The sequence below is a fragment of the Amphibalanus amphitrite genome, unplaced genomic scaffold (genome assembly GCF_019059575.1).
Source record: "Amphibalanus amphitrite isolate SeventyFive unplaced genomic scaffold, NRLGWU_Aamphi_draft 000078F_arrow, whole genome shotgun sequence".
Lineage (NCBI taxonomy): Eukaryota > Metazoa > Arthropoda > Thecostraca > Balanomorpha > Balanidae > Amphibalanus > Amphibalanus amphitrite.
Window position 1 is genome coordinate 1123500 of NW_024881574.1, and position 17593 is coordinate 1141092.

The following is a 17593-nucleotide window of genomic DNA, read 5'->3' on the forward strand; positions in this document are numbered from 1 at the left end:
GCGAGATATTGCCTGTTCAGCACTTTTTGTTCTTTCTCTATAGTCATATAATAAACATAGGTACCTATGTGATAAAATGCTGATCATGTTCTCAGGTCGTGCATAAATCCCATTTTATTAGTGTCAAAATGATCTTTTTTTTAACCATTATCTTCCACGAAGCTCACAAGTCAAAACAGTTGCCAGAACTTTTAAATCTCTCGTTGGGCTACATCCCAGGTAGCACCTACCGTTCTGGACAAGCTCTCAGATCATCTTTGGCCATCTCTGGCGACATTTATCTAAAAACTTCCTGCGAGCAGGTCAGCCACCTCGCGAATTCACGGCGCCGATTCTCCCAGCGCTCCGGCCGGGGTCGTGACCTCGGGAGCGGCGCATTCCCGGCGGTCGAGCTTCCTGTCCGGCCGCTGCTGAGTTTGATCCGGTGGTCCGTGAGCGGGTCTCGGCGCCGGGTCAGTCTCCCGGGATCAGCGTTCGGCTGCTCTCCGGCGCGCCCCGCACGTAATCCGGCCTGTCGCGCGCGGATCGGTCGGACGCAGCGTCCGCCGACTGCCGCTCATCCCGCCAGCAGTGGCAGGACCTGTTTTTGATCGCTCTCGGTGCGCGCTCCCGCCACGGCGTGTGCATAATGTGAGGTCGGGTCAACAGCCGGTGCGGTAGGAGGAAGGGCTGCACGCCGGCCGGAAACTGGTTTGCGTCCTCTCGCGCGCGCCCGCAGCCGATCTAAGATGACGAGATGACGGAAAGATGACAGCCAGATGACGGGAGCCTGATGTGTAGACGATGTCTAGATGAACGAGCAACTCTTGCAAAATTGCAGCTGGTGCATATTTCAGTCGGCTTGGGAGGCCTCGTACAACCAGGGCATATTTCTGTACAAGGAATGTGTCGATCTTCACCGCACAAACAAGGAAATTATAAGCTTATCCCTGCGGTATTTAATATGGCTAATCATCTTACAACACAAATGATTACGTTTCACTCATCTCAGAAGGTGGCTTAAAACAGCCACGACCGTTTCTCACCACCGCAAAGAACCAAAGTCATCTCGCTGCGGTCAGATGCTCGAAGTTTACCGCCTGCAAATGTTGATAATTTCACCAAGGACTGACGTAACCCGCCTCCTCCCTCAGATTTTCTGCCTGGTGTGCCTGCATGGCTTCGCTGACACCGGAGAGCTGCGGCAGCACCTGGTCTCCGAGCACCAGTCGGAGGACGCTGGAGACGCCGAGGGCCCTCACGCTGCCGACCTGGGCTCGACGAGTCCTCCGCCGCCGGCGCGTGCTCAGTGCCCCGGCCGCAAGAGGCCCACCCTGGAGGACATCAGCGCCAGGCTGCTGGCAGGGTCGCGGCTGCGCGCTGCCGGCAGCCCGCCGGCCGAGGAGGTCAGCAACGACAAGGAGATGCCGGACGCGGTGATGGAAACCGACGACTGCGGCAGGTCGGCGGAAGGTGATGGGGAGGGCGCATCGGCCGCGGCTCAGGAGTGTGAGGCGTGAAGGCGACTGGCAAACGACAGGCACGCTGCTGCTCAAAGACAGGGAAGGTGCCCTTAGAGGGGTCGGCCGCTCGGCATCGGCAGCAAACTGTTCGGAATGTGCTAGCTGCGTGGGTGATTTGCTGCACTCTAACCCGAGCTGCTGCTATGCAATGGCTAAGACAATAGGGCATCTGGTTGTGGACAAGATGTATTTTGACCATCGAACGAACTGTGTTACTCTCGCGCTTGGGCAAGCGGCTCAAAAAAGCATCGACGAATGGCTTGTGTGGTCTGCTTTTTCAGATATTTGTTCACTTTGGTGTGGTGTGTCCACTTAACCGATTCGATTCGACTTAGGATTCATAATAAGAAAATGTTTCAATGATCTCGGAACGCCTTTGCTGTCCCTGGTCACAAAGCGACTACCAGGACAGCAGTGCAATCCTGTGAGATGTATTATTAGCCCCGTTCGGTGGATTTGTGTAACTGGAGTTCGAATAGCCTGACTAGTGTATGGCTGCATCTGGGCTAACCAGTGCGGCCCGCTTCTTGTGTGCATTGTTATTCTCGGCTGACAATGCAACATTTGATTCATGAAGGTGTTCATGTGCCGATCGGGTATGTCGTTTTGTCCCACGCTTGCGCTTGATGTCATGTCGGCACCAGAAGTGATGTTTCCGTTTCACTGGAGAGGCGTCGTTTGCGTTCTGATCTCGTGCGTTTGCGGTCACACTGCGCTCTCCTCTAAGTGGCTTTGTGAGGTCCACCAGCGACCAACACGCCCTGAGCAAAGATCGGGCAATCGGCGAGAGCCGTTGTTTCTCTAGGCTGCATTCCGTTTTAGGGTACAATGTTGTTCTGTTTGGCACCGTCCGCCTCGTTCCTCGGGCCTGCACATGTGGCATTCCCAGTATGCATTCCAAGAGGCCTTCAGAGACGAGTGCACCGGCCCGTTTGCTGGCCGATTGCCGCTCCGGGTGCGACAGGGACGCCCCCTGTACCAGGCGCTGGCGCACAACTCCATGCGCGCTCCACCTACGTTCCGTGTGTACCAAAGAGTGAGATGTTCGTGTTTAGCACCGCTTTCACAACCGCTGGCGCCTTCTGAGGCTGTTGAACTTGTTAGTGTTGTTAGACACGAGTAGAGCAACGATTGCTAATACGGCGAATGCATCCGGTCATATCCCCTTACTTTTGCCCTCTGTGTATTTCACTCATTGTAAGGGCTCTTCAGGCCCTAGGAACACTGACTCATCTTTGCTCCTAGTTGGATTGCTCCTTTTGTGAATATTCTTTCTCAAATGTCTCGCTTACTTCCTAAGTGTCTGAGGCTTTCAGTGCCGTATCTTTTTTGGAGCGTTCGTCGCTTGCAGGCGACAGTAGCAGCCTCATGTGTAAATAACTTATCGGTCATGTGCTTGTCCGCTTTGTTGCTTGACTTTGGGTGCCATGCGCCTGGTCTTCACCAACCGCTCGTGTTTGTGACTGGCAGACGTTCTTGTGCAGTTCTTGCCGTCTGTGCCGATATCCCAAAGACTTATGTGGGACCTTTGTGCATTACACCGCTGCGTTTGAAGCTGCCCTGCATTTGCATTCTAGATTAGACGTGCATCACTCCGGTGAGTGAGTTGTGAGTGTGAGTTCGAGTGAGTTTTGACGTTATGATCGCTCAGCATTATATTGTTCGATTTGTGCATTGCCGTCCATTGATAATAAATCACACGAAACCAATATTCGTATTATTTCGTTGGAACCCGTTTTTGGTCTGGCTAGCCCAATAATATGCCGATCCCTAAGTAATAATTAGCTTTGCTGCTATAGGTATTTTAATGATACGACGAATGAACCGCATAGTACCTGAGCTAATTGTTATAGTTCCTTCGCCTGCGTAGCTGGGGCGTTGATTATTACATGATAGGCCTAGTAGTTAGGTACACCGATGCGTTGAATATGTTCGCGTTCCTCTTCAACTCGGTCCCTGGGAAACTTACCCAAATGGCCAAGTAAATTGACAAAGTTGAAGGTTACGCTTAGACATTTTTTAATGGCTTTTTTAAAGCTGTAGACCACATGCAAGAACTTGACTGACATCATTGAACGCACCATAGAAAAAAGAGCTAGGAAACTCTTAGGCAATTATAAGAAGAACAGTATCCCACTCATCTAGTGTTCACGGTTTTCAACTACTCCCCGGCAGCTGGGCTCTGGCGTGCTGCCAACTGCCTCGGGGCGCTGCTGGGCAGTGACCTTTGCTGGAGCGGCCTTGCCTGGACACCTAGCGGTGACCTTTAAACCTGAGCTTCACCGGTTTCGCCCCTCGCCTACGTGCAGGAGAGGCGAAGTCGGGGGTCCCGCGCAGTATCCGGCCTCATTCGGTCACGGACATTCCAGGCTGTCTGGCGTCGGTTGCTTCCGTGTAATCAGCTCGGTCCACGTTTTCGTCCTTGTATTCGGTCGCAGCATTTATAGCATTCTGTCGTGAGGCCATTTGTTTCATTGGCTGTGCATTAGCTGTTGGTAATACCTAGCGATTTCCTAAATGATTGTGTATATGCCTATAGGGGTTGAGGAGACTTTGGGCTCGGACCGCGGCGCTGGTTGAGCGTTTCGGCCGATGGACGGGCCACCCAGCCGCTGAAACCGGCGCGGCGGGAGGGGTATATACTCCTTATGGAAATGCTCTCCACCGGTTGTATGGGGAGTGACTGCGAGACAAGGCTTGTGGTCAATGATAGGAATAGACAGGTCCTGAAGCTAAGGAAAGCGTCGTTTGAAGGCTCTGCTTTTTTCCGTCGTTGGTTTTCGCATCTCTTTCTTTTCTGTTCGCTTTGCTAGATGCTGTATGACTGGATCATTCGACATTTCCCTGTTTATAATGTCAGATAAGTCCCATTGCCCTCTTTAACCTGTTCCGCTTCCACCTTCAAGAATCTGTCGGGGCCTTGATCTGTCGTAGGTTCTGAATGATCAGATAGGAAAACAGCATCCATTTTCTACAATGCAGGTTACACATTTATTGGCTCTCCTGAGTGCAAGCCTGCACTGCTCAGCCAGCGATTTCAGTATGAAATTTGTCCAGCCGCGGTTTACCACTGCACGAACAAGTAAGCTGAACTCGCATCAGAAGAACAAGTACCTACAGCCACTGGGCAAAAGGCAGACTTATTAGCAAACCAGTGCCATCATGGACTAAAAGCATCCGGTTCCCAGAACTAAGTTGCATTTCTTCTGTCGCATCGCAACCCTCATACACACCAAACGCATTTATTTAACTCTAAGAAGATCATCACTGTGTGGCGGGATGAGCTTCGTCGATATCAAACGGCATACACTGTCACTTGAGTTGCGAATGGCACGCGTATAGTCTACCACACTATAGTCTACCACTAGATCTATATGTATCCACCAATAGATATGAGGCAGTTTGCTCGGTGCACATATACCTACAAGCTACAATGGCCCGTAGCTATCTACTAAAATAGTTTCTTGAACACTTCTCTATCGCTCAAGCAGTGTGCAGTGTAAACATGTCCATTTTTCCAAAAAAAAGTATTACGAATAATTGGTAACGCATCCTCCCTAAAATTCGCCAGCAAAGCAATAGAAATTTCGCAAACTACAAGATCTATAGATTCAACTTCAAGTCATGATATCTAACGCATTGCCGTTTCTGAGCTTTGGGTTGGATTTGTACATGTTCCTGAATTCTGACCTTTCCAATGGCCATACAAATGCCAACACATAATTCTACATACTAAATGTAGTATTAGTTATGGTTACATGATTAGTTTCAACACGAGCCCTACTTACTACGCAGAACAGTACATGCACCTTGCCCTAGGCAAGCGACTAGCGAGTGCCTGACAATGTCCGTTCCAAGTGCCAATCTCTACCCTTTTATAACTTACTTGTTTAATCACATAATTTTGAATGCACTATCATCTGTTTCCTAACACCTTTGATTGACATTAGTCGATTCAGGCTGCCAAGCCTTACATATCGTCGCTTTGCTTTCGTTAGGGACCAGTATTTACTTTCAGTACTGCATTTTCAGTACCTACCTACCATTTAGTTCAAAAGACATGGAATTTCGTGTCGCTTTTCAGTCCCCCATTTTAGATCATCAGCCGTTACGCGTCATCATCGATCTTCCAAACTCAATCTTAGGACCGTCTCCTCGAACCTCTGATCATCCTCCAAGCGCATGCCTCCTCTCCTGCGTCAACCCCACGTGTGCTCCGTCTCGTTCAGGCTCGCGCCGCTCCGCCGAGGTGGTCCCAGTCGTGGTCGGCGTCGTCGGCGATGGGCGACGCGACCTCGGCGAGGATCTCGACCACCAGACGGGAGAAGCGCTCCGCGTCCTCGTCGGCCACGCGGCCGCGCACATAGTTGAGGTCGTAGCAGAGCCTGCCGCCCACCGTCTGGAAGCAGTGGCTGCACAGAGAGTCGGTGAGCGCCGGCGGAGCGCGCACGGCGCGGTGCAGCTCGGCGGCACGCACGTCGCGAGTGCGTGGCATCAGGCGGTCCAGCGGCCCCAGGTTGTTGATGCTGTAGATGCAGCCGGAGAGCTCTGCCCCGCCGAGGCCGCCGCGATCGGACGGTGAGAACCACGACGAGGAGCGCAGCCGGAACAGCGGCTCCTGACTGTTGAGCTTGGTGCGGAGCTCCTTGCCGAGCGCCTCGGCCACGCTCCAGAACTCGGAGAGGTCCGCGTGCTCCACGTTGACCGTGAGCTCCACGCCGGCCACTGTGGAGAGGTACATCCAGTCTGCGTCGGGCATGTAGCGTCGCGCGTTCACCAGCCACAGGGTGGGCAGGTGGGTGGGCACGTCGCTGGCGCCGGCCGTGGCCGCCAGCTGCGCGCTGGCGAAGGAGACGGCCGCGGACAGCGCAGCGTTCAGAGACACGCTGTGCGCGTGACACAGCGTTCGCAGACGCGCCACCTCGCTGTTGGGCACGGTCACGGCGATCGTGCCGGTCGAGTAGGCCGACTTGGGCAGGGTGCTCTGGTGGGGACGAACGTACTTCTTCAGCAGCGGCGGCATGCTCCGGTCAAACAGGCTCGAGAGGAATTTTCCGGCTGCCATGGTGAAGAGGGACAGTCTCGAGTCGGGCATGTAGCGCTGCAGCATGTCTTCAACGCTGGGGAAGAACGGCGCCGGCTCGCGTTTGGGGATCTTGGACTCGCGGATCAGGAAGTCGAGGTTCTCCAGCACTCGGCCGCACAGCATGGCGTTACTGAGGCCGTCTGTGATGGTGTGGCACAGCGACAAGTACAGGACGCTGCGGTGAAATGGCGCTGGCGGCTCGTCGATGTTGGTCGGTCGGAGCATGAAGCAGGCCTTCCACAGAGGTCCGACGCTGGGTTCGATTTTGGTCTCGTTGAGCAGTTTGTGGTGGTGTTTGAGCCAGTCACCGCCGGGTTTGAGCACCTCCAATTTGATGCTGGGGTACGGTCCGACGACGAGGTACGACCCGTCGTCCCGGTCCTCCACACGCGTCCTCAACATCGGCACCTGCCTGAGGAAGAGACAGACAGCAGCGGGTCAGAACGAGTGTTCGTCCTACAAGGCGACTGTTAGCCTACTTGTGTCCTCGTACATATATTCATAGACGTGAGCACGGATGGACGGACGGACGGATGGACGGTCACGTTATGGTTTAATAATAAGTTGATTTCCTTAGCGCGCAAGCCACTCTCAGCTAGTATTTCAGACAATAATATTTTTCATCTTCCCAATGCCGTCCACGCCTTTTGAAATCTTCCGAAGCCGTTAGGCGCCCTGGTCGCAAACAATCGCATTTTTCGTAAAGGCTGTGGTCAAATTTTTTTCTCTTTTACCTTCAAAATATCAGGTCCTAAATTTGCTGATTGTAGACAGTTATTCCCTCTGCCTGCAGTTTCCAGGCTGCCCTCCTATAGAGTATTATAGAGTATCCTATAGAGTATATTTACGCCGACCAGGATTTTCCCTATCTCAAAGGACACTCTCAGAGTACCTATCTGTTGATTTTGCCCATTGGTGTGCGTGGTAACCTGACCTAAACTTGTCCACATAGCAAGTGGCTAAAACACAGCATTACACAATGTGTCCTTCTGCATTTAAAAAATAAATTGCTCAATGATCCATTTCTGTATATTTCGTAATATGCATTTCACTTTATTTAGCTAGATCATAGATGTACCTATGTCGAAGATCACTATGTCCCTACTACATCGATGGCTATTGACAGCTTGTACTCTGTTTGGTCCAATCGTCCGCATGACGACCTATCGCTGCGAAGACTTTGATCTCAACGTTATCTATCATCTTAACGCCACGGATAACCTAGTTATTCAATTGCGCCCTACTTGGACAAAGTTTCTGTTTAGTCGGCCCACGCTTCTGTCTGTTGGCATGAGCTCAACGTTTGAAAATATTTCAACAAAGGGAAAATAAAACACGGCATCAAATCAAGATGTTGCTGATAAAAGCGCTAAATTGTTGTATGTTCTAAAGTAATCGATCAGTCGAGGTCGTGTGTTCATGGGGTCGATGTTCACTTCATTCCGACAGTCCGAAAGGGACACAAGGTATGTAGATCGACAAGTGTTTATATATTATCACAAGTCGAGACATGGGGCCACCGACCAATGCATACAAGTGCACATGAACTAATAAGAGACATAACTGTTACATCATACACTGTAGTCTGTATGTATGGGAAGCCAGGGTCACAGTCTAATCAGATAATAACTCATAGCACCTGTTACTTGGCAAACATTGGATCTATTCTTATCTAATTTTTTACCTATTTAGACTGCGACAAGGCGTTTTTTATCCGGTTCGCTGTGTAGGTATATACATATGTCTCGGCATATGAGATATCTTGAATGTTGGAAATCAAAACACCGTCTTCAGAATCTCAGGAGGGCAGAACGTGAAAAATACGCCAAGTGGGCCATGCCTCTCTGTTCCCGAATGGCCAAGATTATTTATCTCTCCTCTCATGTGCGTCAGAATGAACTATGAGCCCTGCCATTTGTTTTTACCCCGGAACCTTTTGTAAGATACACAGCGGCCTAAAAACCCAGTATGCGTCCAGTCCACACAGATTAGGTTTTACACAGCATGACTGCGCCCATGGCTAAGCAGAGTTGCCTGTTTTTTTGCGCTCTATCTGCGCCATGTAAAGAGTCGTTCGAAAGGATCGATCCGGTGCGCAATTTTAACCCGCGCACCGACGGGGGGGCGGATATCCGCCCCCCCTGAGGTTTTTCGCGAATAGCGGGAAAACCGTGGCGCGTAGCGCCGCGAAATTTGGTATGACTATAACCTCATCAATTTTACACATGGTGTGCAAGTTTGAACCTCCTACCTTTTAAGGTCAGGTCACCAGGTCACTTTGAATGACCCAACCTCAAGTCACTTTTTTGCAACTTTGTCACCGTGCCAGAGCTACAGTAGATGTCTGAGGCCTTTGAAAGTCGCAGGATATTATTAGGTCATTAGTAGCTACAATTTGTTTATCTCGGAATTTTGATATCGGTGACCTAAGGTCAGGTCAATTTCGCGACCTCCCCATTATAAGTCAATGGGGGAAAAATCAACTCCCTGTTTTTACCACTAAAACGGGTCGGAATGGCCCCATATACCATACATGACTTCATATACGATCAACCTTCACTACCTTGAGGCCTGTTTTGCTGTTGGGCAGCTGTAAGGTCATGTGACGTCATCAAAGGTCACCAAAGGTTTTTGGCCAATAACTCCGTACAGGAACAAGATACAGTCGCGTGGATGGTCTCATTGTGTTCAGCTCATCAAGACGCATCGAATGATATACATGATGACCTCAAGGTCACGTGACCTGAGGTCAACCTTTGACCTTGACCTTTCGAGGTCAACATATATATATCATTCGATGCAGATTGACGAGAGGATCACGATGATGCCCTTAGTTTGTTTCTATCTTGACTAATTCGAAAGTTATTCGAGAAAAACTCTCTCCATATCTAGCGCCGCCATTTTGACTTTTTCGACCCCTGTGACGTCATCTTTGACCTGACCTGAAAATGACCTTAGTAAAAATTGTAGATCTTGGCCGTGCGTATCCGATGCCGTTTACCGCTTGTCGCTATCTTGCTTCGTTCTCGAGATCTCAGGGGGGGGGGCGGTCATCCGCCCCCCCCCCCCCCGTCGGTGCGAAGTTGGCGCAGACCCCCGTCGGTGCGCGGGTTAATAAACAGCATTAGTGTCTACGCTGTTGGTAGTTTTGGGCTGTCAGCAGACTGCGACAGTTTATTCGTCGAAACCTTCTGTTTGGCGCAGACCGGGACCTTTCTTCAAACAGCCGCCATGATGTGTGGTCCTTACGTCAATTTGAAGAGGGTATGACGCAAGTCTAGGCTCTGTAGTGTGTCAGTGTTAAAATGTAACCCGCTCTTGCCGATCAAAGCTTATTGTAAGGGGTTCAGTTATGCGACATAGTAATTAATTTATCCAATACGCAATGACAGGACCTACCTTTTTTACTCTTATTTAAATTTATACGTAATACCACCTACTATAGTGACCGTTTGACCTACCTATCAATAATAAGATAGATAAGAGAGCTTCATTTGTCACTACCCGGTTTACATTAATTAGAAAAGAGTGATTCCTGGATTAACAGGCTCTAGCTTATCATGCTATCAGGGCCTAAATGCGACGGTTGGCAACAATGATGATCTACCGTTTGAGGTTTTTTTTTGCAGGGCTGAAAGGTGAAACTAATAATCAGCCAGGAGCACAGTCTATAGAGAATGGCGGTCATTTTGAACATGCATTACGAAATAAATAAATAAATACGAAATAATATAAATACGAAATAGATTAATATTCACGCACCCATGGGACATGTTTACTGTCGGCAATGTGCGACATGCAATGCGCAGTTTTTTTGTGGTTTGGCAATCGGCATTGCACCACAGTCCATCACATCACCCCAAATATTGCGCCATAGAATGGCTCCTTTAGGCATGTGCTTTAGTCGGCGGGCCCGGGAAGCAGGCCCAACCATTACTTCCGGGTCCTTCCCTCCACCTTCCCTGGACGGCCCTGTCTTACCCGGCATACAAAGAAGCTAAGAAAAAGACTAAAAAAAGAATTATAAGCAATATAAAATATTTGGTCTCTTGGTAGACTATCGGTAAAAGAAAAACAAACAAACAAACAAACAAACAAACAATGTAAACCAGTCACTGTTACATGACTGCCAAATGGTAACTGTAGATGCTCCCCCCCCCCCACCCATCCTTTATTCAGCGCCCAAGAGCAAACCTCCCTCTTTCTCCTCCTGCTCCGCCGAACCTAAGCCCTCCACTGACCTCTGCAGCGCCTCCAGCGCCAGCTGCACCATGTTCGGCGTCAGCTCCTGCTTCGAGTCCATCACCAGCGAGTACTGCAGCAGGCTGGCGCCGTCAGCGCCCTGGAAGAGCGCGTGCCAGCCGGTCTCCTGACGGCCCAGGCGGCGCACAGTGGTGCCCTCGACCAGCCGGATCTTCTGCGGAGCACTGCTGCCGTCGATGAGAATCCTCTTGCACTCCTGGACCTCGGGGTCAGCCGGGAGAATCGTCTGACCCTCGCGGCGCGGCTCCTGCTCTTCGCGAATCACCTCGGCCATGACGGGTGAGAGTTGGGCCTGGTTCTGCGATGTGACAGTATGAACACGTCGAACGTCTTGGAAGCTATTTTGGAGCTCCGCGATGCCAGGACCCGCTCTCTTCAGCTGCCGATCGAACACTGAGACTCGATCAGCTGTCTGAGACAGACTGACCACTCCAGGATTAGGTAACGACTAACGAGCGAACCGTGCCGCCGGGATCCTCCTGCGCCTCCACGCGGACAGCCGTGCGCCGTAGCAGCTCAGCTGTCGAAGACTGACGGACTGTTGATCTAGAACTGGGCCTTCAGCTGCGACGAAAGGACGTCACACGGCGCGGCCGTCTCCCTCCGATCGCTCCTGCCAGCGGCACTGACTCAGAGCAGCGCGCGCGCCGCGGCACGCCACCGCCGCGCTGCGGTCCGCACCGGGTCCAGGGTCCAAGGGCGCGCTGTGTTGACCACTCCTGGCCAGAGAGCGGGACGCCCGAGGACCGAGATCACGACAAAACGGGGCTGACGCTCTTTGTAAGAACTGCACGATGTGACTAATGAGAGGGATGACTGAGGGGAGGTGAGTTTTGAGAGTTCTACGAAACACGTGTAGCAGCACGTAGCACGTGGCGTGCATAGACTGGCAGGATACAATGTTTACATAGCAGTGGAGGGCACTAGTGTGACTTATGGCAGTGACGAGTCGTGCACTAGCCCGCTCCATTAAAAACGCTGAATCTATATACCTACCTACTTTCTTAGAATGTGGTCAAGTGAGTGGCGCTATTCATATAATTTAAAAGAAATGCACGCGAAGGACACCTGATCTGAACGTTAATCAGCCAGCCAGGGCGGAAGTGCCGATTGTAGCACATCTTAGCGAGGGGGGAGACGTTTTACGTCCCCTCTAACTAAAAGCGATTTTTTCCGACTTTCACACTAGCTTCTTGAATAAATCAGCTCATAGCTCATGGACTACTTAAGCTAAAACGTCACAAAAAAAAACATTCGTAGGTCTGTCTCTTTTTAACCCATCAGCCGCTGGGGGGGGGGGGGGGCATAAAGTTGCCCCTTTTACGTCTTGTAGAATATATCCGAAACCTAATGAGCTACGAACGTGAAACTTGAATAGCTTCAAATGAATACCTAGGCGGCAAAGTTTGAGGAAAGTTTGGTGGTTGTAGCTTATAAGATGACGTCGCAGTGACGTCATAAAATTTTGTCGTTTTCCGATATGGACCGTTTCTGATGTCGCTGGGCATGAAACTCAACTGTAAATGAACTAAACAGCACCTGCTGTCGTCCTAAAACATCTAAGTACCTACACTTAAAACTAGTTTCTGACAAATAATCGGTCCTTTATATTCGCTCTCATATCTCGGATATATATCCTAAAGAAACTGAGAGTCACAAATCTATAAATTGACTTCTGATGTCACTGTGACGTCATTTCAAAATTGGATTGACACCAAAGTTGAACACAACCTCGGCTAGGTATTCAGGAAGATGTGTGCAAAGTTTCGTTTCTCTATCTCTTCGCGTTGCGGCGATATCGTATCGTCGCAGAAGTAAAGGGGGGGGCAACTATATGCCCCCCCCCCCCCCAGCGGCGGCCGGCGGGTGACGCGAAGGCCCAGCGGCCGCCGGGTTAACCCTCGCCGGCCGAGGGGGGGGGGCGGGTGCCGCCCCCCCATAGGGTTTTTTCGCGATAGCTCCGAACACGCTGGCGATAGCGAGCTGAAACTTGGCATACCTGACCTTTGATCCAAGCCGGATCTTTTGACACCAACCGCATTTTTGGGTCAGGTCAGGTCACTGACCTATGACGTCATAAGTGAACCTCTGCACGGTCTTCAGATGTCGCAACTTCGCAACGCCCTCACTGCCAGAAGAGATGTCACAGGGAAATGAAACTTTCAGGATCTAGTATCCATTATGAGTCCCACAACTTGTATATCTCGGATTTTTCCTAAAGGTCATATGAGGTCAGGTCATTTTCGTGACCTCACCATTATAAGTCAATGGGGAAAAATTCAAACTGCTATTCTGGCGCCGGGAACGATCTTCAACTATCTCAAGCACACAGAATCGTGATTTGATGCACTCCTTGCAAGGTTAGATGCGTCACTTTTGCAATGTTGACCTTGCGTGACGTCATTTATGACGTCATCAAGGTCATATTAGTTTTTCGTCAATAACTCTTGATCAAATTGAGCTAGCGAGTCGGGAAAGCCACCAATGGACTAAGGAAGACCTGCCGAATCGAATGATATGCGACATGACCTCTTTCGACCAACTTCGTGACCTGGGGGTGCTGACCTGACCTTGACCTGAGGTCAACACCCCAAGTTGACCTGACCCGGACAAAAAGTATATCATTCGACGCGCCTGAGCGAGGCGAACACGATGCTGCCAAAATCGGCGCTCTGCGGCCGTTTTTTGCGAAGTTATTCACTAAAAACTGAACCGTACCTTGGGGCACTTGACCTGACCTCAGAGGTCACCGGTTGACCTAGGACCTTAAAATCGGGTACCAATCTCTGCGTCTCGTAACGGCGCACACGCTCGTTTTTTCCGCGACGCGCTAGCTCCACCAGGGGCGAAACGGCGAGGGGGGGGTCGTACCCGCCCCCCCCCCTCGGCCGGCGCGTATGTAAAAAACCAATAGGTCCGGCGAGGGTTAAAGTCTTCCGCTATCTAGGATTATCTAGGATTATATAGGACTATCTAGGATTTTCATAAAAAAATAATTCGGTAAGCCTATACCTAGGAGACAAAAACCGTCATTTGTTAGTACAAAGTTTTTCACCAATAACTTTTGGCACAAAGCTTGCATGACATTGGTCTTACACCAGCATCGTGTATCTCCCGTCGAGATGTGTCGATTGAATCATAATTTGAGTTTACCTTTAACGCACTTTAATTTTAACCCTCGCATGTGTACGGGGGTCGGACGGACCCCCCCCCCATGGTTTTTCGCGAATAACTCGCGTAAAAAGCGGGCGATCGCAACGAAACTATCAGTATAACCTCGATTTGATCAATTTTACACCTACCCTGAAAATTTCATGACCCTGACTCAAATGACCTTTGACCTGTGACCTCTTTCCCGAGACCATGTTTGGCCGGAATCGCGATTCCGCGTATGTCGGCTCGCATTAGCTGCGCGTTTGCAAGCTTTTCGTCGTTTCAAACGTTCAAACATGTGATTTGATGTTGCTCCCATGCATTAGGGTGGGTGTCAAGGTCACCTGGAGGTCAGGTCAAGTCAATAACTTATGACCTTTGGTGACCTCGGTTCACTTTTTCGAGTTTTACATATTTCTAGGCTAGTTTTTGGAGCTAACTTCGAATTTAGCAACCATTTGAACATTTACGAAAAAGCTTTGGTGACTTCGTAACATGTTATGAAGCTGTCAGAGGTGGTTGACACGTACTACGAATACCCAACCCATCACGACGCCTACTGGTTGACCTGACCTGACCTGACCCGACCTGGTCTAAATGCTTAAAGACATCATCTGTGATCAAAACTAACACGATATACGTGATCAGCACCCCGATAAACCCCTTAGCAGCCACACTTTACGACTTTCTAACAGATCCCGATTTTTCCGACTTTGGGTCATTGACCTGACCTGGAATGTCAACCAATGACCTAGGACCTTAAAATTGGGTATCATCGGCTTCCTCTCGTGACGGGCAGCACGCTCGTTTTTTTCTGCGAAGCTCTAGCTCGATCAGGGGCCAAACGGCAAGGGGGGTCCAACCGACCCCCCCCCCCCCCTCCTACACATTAGAAGCTGGGAAACGCCGCACACATGCGAGGGTTAACTCTAACTTTAACTTTTAACTTAATCTTTAACGTTAGGGCTGCTGAATTTTCACACCCTGCTGAGAGTGTGATTCGATGTTGCTCCCATGCATAGGGTGGATGTCAAGATCACCTAAAGGTCAGGTCAGGTCATTGACCTTCGGTGACCTCGGTTCACTTTTTCGAGTTTAACATGTTTCTAGGCTAGTTTTTGGAGCTGAATTCGAATTTAGAAACCATTTGAACATTTACGAAGTAGTTTTGGTGCCTTCGTAACATGTTACGAAGCTGTCAGAGGCTGTTGACACCTACTACGAATACCCGTCACGACCCCTACTGGTTGACCTATTCTAACCTGACCAGACGTGGTTTAACCCTATTCCTGGCGGGCTCCGCCGGGACAAGAAACTGGCGGGGGGGGCCGATTCGGCCCCCCCCTGAGATCTCGAGAACGAAGCAAGATAGCGACAAGCGGTAAACGGCATCGGATACGCACGGCCAAGATCTACAATTTTTACAAAGGTCATTTTCAGGTCAGGTCAAAGATGACGTCACAGGGGTCGAAAAAGTCAAAATGGCGGCACTAGATATGGAGAGAGTTTTTCTCGAATAGCTTTCGAATTAGTCAAGATAGGAACAAACTAAGGGCACCATCGTGATCCTCTCGTCAATCCGCATCGAATGATATATATGTTGACCTCGAAAGGTCAAGGTCAAAGGTTGACCTCAGGTCACGTGACCTCGAGGTCATCATGTATATCATTCGATGCGTCTTGACGAGCTGAACACAATGAGACCATCCACGCGTCTGTATCTTGTTCCTGTACGGAGTTATTGGCCAAAAACCTTTGGTGACCTTTGATGACGTCACATGACCTCACAGCTGCCCAACAGCAAAACAGACCTCAAGGCAGTGAAGGTTCATCGTATATGAAGTCATGTATGGTATATGGGGCCATTCCGACCCGTTTTAGTGGTAAAAACAGGGAGTTGATTTTTCCCCCATTGACTTATAATGGGGAGGTCGCGAAATTGACCTGACCTTAGGTCACCGATATCAAAATTCCGAGATATACAAATTGCACATACTGGTACCCTAACTAAACCCTGAAGAGAAGAAATTGATCGGTCAAAAACTCTAGCTCTGGCGTGATTGCAAACTTTTCTGAGGTAGCGTCACCAAACCGCCTCTGGTGACCTGACCTGAGGTCAGATCAACTCAAAATTTTCAGACATGTTGCGTAGAAGCCTTTTAGGAAAAGTCAGAAAATTTGAGCTTCCTAGCTCAACGCGTTTGGGAGATATAACCAAAAAACCTCAGGGGGGGGGGGCTCCTGAGGCCCCCCCCCCGCCAGGAATAGGGTTAAAGGAAAAGGGCCACCTTCGTGAAATATGAAGATATCGTTGTTTTTCATTTTGACATGATTATTTTTCATTTTCTTTTTAAAACTGGTGCCAGAAGTGCACAATTCGCGAAAAAGTATTTAAAACTATTTAACATATTGGTACTCTTTACGGCACCTACTGTATGATGGCATAGCGATGACGTCACACTCAAGCCAATCAGCGTTCAGAAGACAGACTCGTCGGATTGCGTCAGATAAGCTGATTGGTTAAAGCTGAGCTGGTTGGAGCTGATTGGTAAAAAACCAAAGCCTCGCCGCGGGTGGCTGTATTGTCGGATAAGAACGCATTCCTGGGATAAGGACGCATTCCTGGCGTATTTTCTTTTAAAATTGCCGATAACTACGAATGGAGGCCGAAATCGGCCGTAAGGAGGAAGACAGATTGGTTTTCGGACACGGGCTACAAGATGGCTATCTCAGTTTCAATCCCCATGTTAAAGGTGGCCCTTTTCCTTTAAATGCTTAACCCGCGCCCGGCTGGGGGTCCTGGATTTCCACGCCCTGCTGGGGGGGGTGTTTGAACACCCCCCTTCTAACTCGGCTCCTGGGCCACGTAGCGATACGCGGAAGGCGGCGTTCGAAAGAGCGTCAAAAATAATGAGGAAATCACTTTGGTCAATTTTTTGGTCAGGTCAAAGGTCAGGTCACCAGAGGTCATTGAAGGCAAAATTTCGCCGATTTCCAGGTCGAATGTCGACAATTTCCAAGAAGCCAACGCATAACTCGGGAACCAATAGAGCTACAGCGCCGCGGAAAAGCGCATTCGATAGCCCTATTAACGCCCTTTTTGAGTAATTTTCTCAGATTTGACCTAACGTCAACGGTTTTGCCTGCAGGGCCAGGGGGCAAAAACTGCAAAAATAGCCGATTTTTTTCGGAAACAGTTTTTCTGCAATAACTTTTGACCCAAGCCTTGTTCGAGCTTACTTTTAGCCGCATCGTGTTCCTCTCGTCAAGACGCATCGAATGAACTATAACTTGACCTTGAAAGGTCAACTTGAAAATTTGACCTCAGGTCAAGGTCATGACCTGACCGGAAAGGGTCATGTTGCATATCAGTCGATCCGTATCGTCGAGCTGAACACATCTAAGGCGTTTTCATCGCTCTAGCATAACTCTATCAAAAGTTATTTGCGAAAAACTGTTAGATACCATTCGTGACCTAAGATGACCTCAGGGCATAGGGTAAGGTGCCTAATTAGCGACCCCCTTAATTTGAACCGTCATTGCTCACGCTCTGTGGGTGCCACTGTATTACGGGCTTGATTTTCGGAGA

The 17593-nt window shown here is 49.8% G+C and overlaps 2 protein-coding genes across 4 annotated transcripts in view; one reads left to right on the forward strand and one right to left on the reverse strand.

Moving 5' to 3' along the window:
- The window catches only part of LOC122379459 (ras-responsive element-binding protein 1-like), a 123272-nt gene extending 120061 nt beyond the window's left edge, over window positions 1-3211 (forward strand). For all 3 annotated transcript variants that reach the window (XM_043361699.1, XM_043361700.1, XM_043361701.1), the window contains one exon: window positions 1134-3211. In XM_043361699.1, the coding sequence (XP_043217634.1) occupies window positions 1134-1499 (366 nt within the window). In that variant the 3' untranslated portion in view covers window positions 1500-3211. The remainder of the gene's footprint in view (window positions 1-1133) is intronic.
- A 1258-nt stretch (window positions 3212-4469) lies between these two features.
- LOC122379466 lies at window positions 4470-11523 on the reverse strand. Its single transcript, XM_043361709.1, has 2 exons — window positions 10830-11523; window positions 4470-7000 (listed from the first exon to the last, which is right to left on the reverse strand). Exons 1-2 carry the CDS (start codon window positions 11123-11125, stop codon window positions 5728-5730), a joined length of 1569 nt encoding a protein of 522 aa, XP_043217644.1. The 5' UTR covers window positions 11126-11523; the 3' UTR covers window positions 4470-5727.
- Between the last annotated feature and the right edge of the window lie 6070 nt (window positions 11524-17593).

Bases quoted from the DNA above. Each gene is read 5' to 3' on its own strand.
- LOC122379466 (XM_043361709.1), bottom strand. From the start codon at position 11,125: ATGGCCGAGGTGATTCGCGAAGAGCAGGAGCCGCGCCGCGAGGGTCAG. The intron at 7,001-10,829 runs GTCAGTGGAGGG...TCTCTTCCTCAG, and splicing joins GCGCTGGAGGCGCTGCAGAG to GCAGGTGCCGATGTTGAGGA.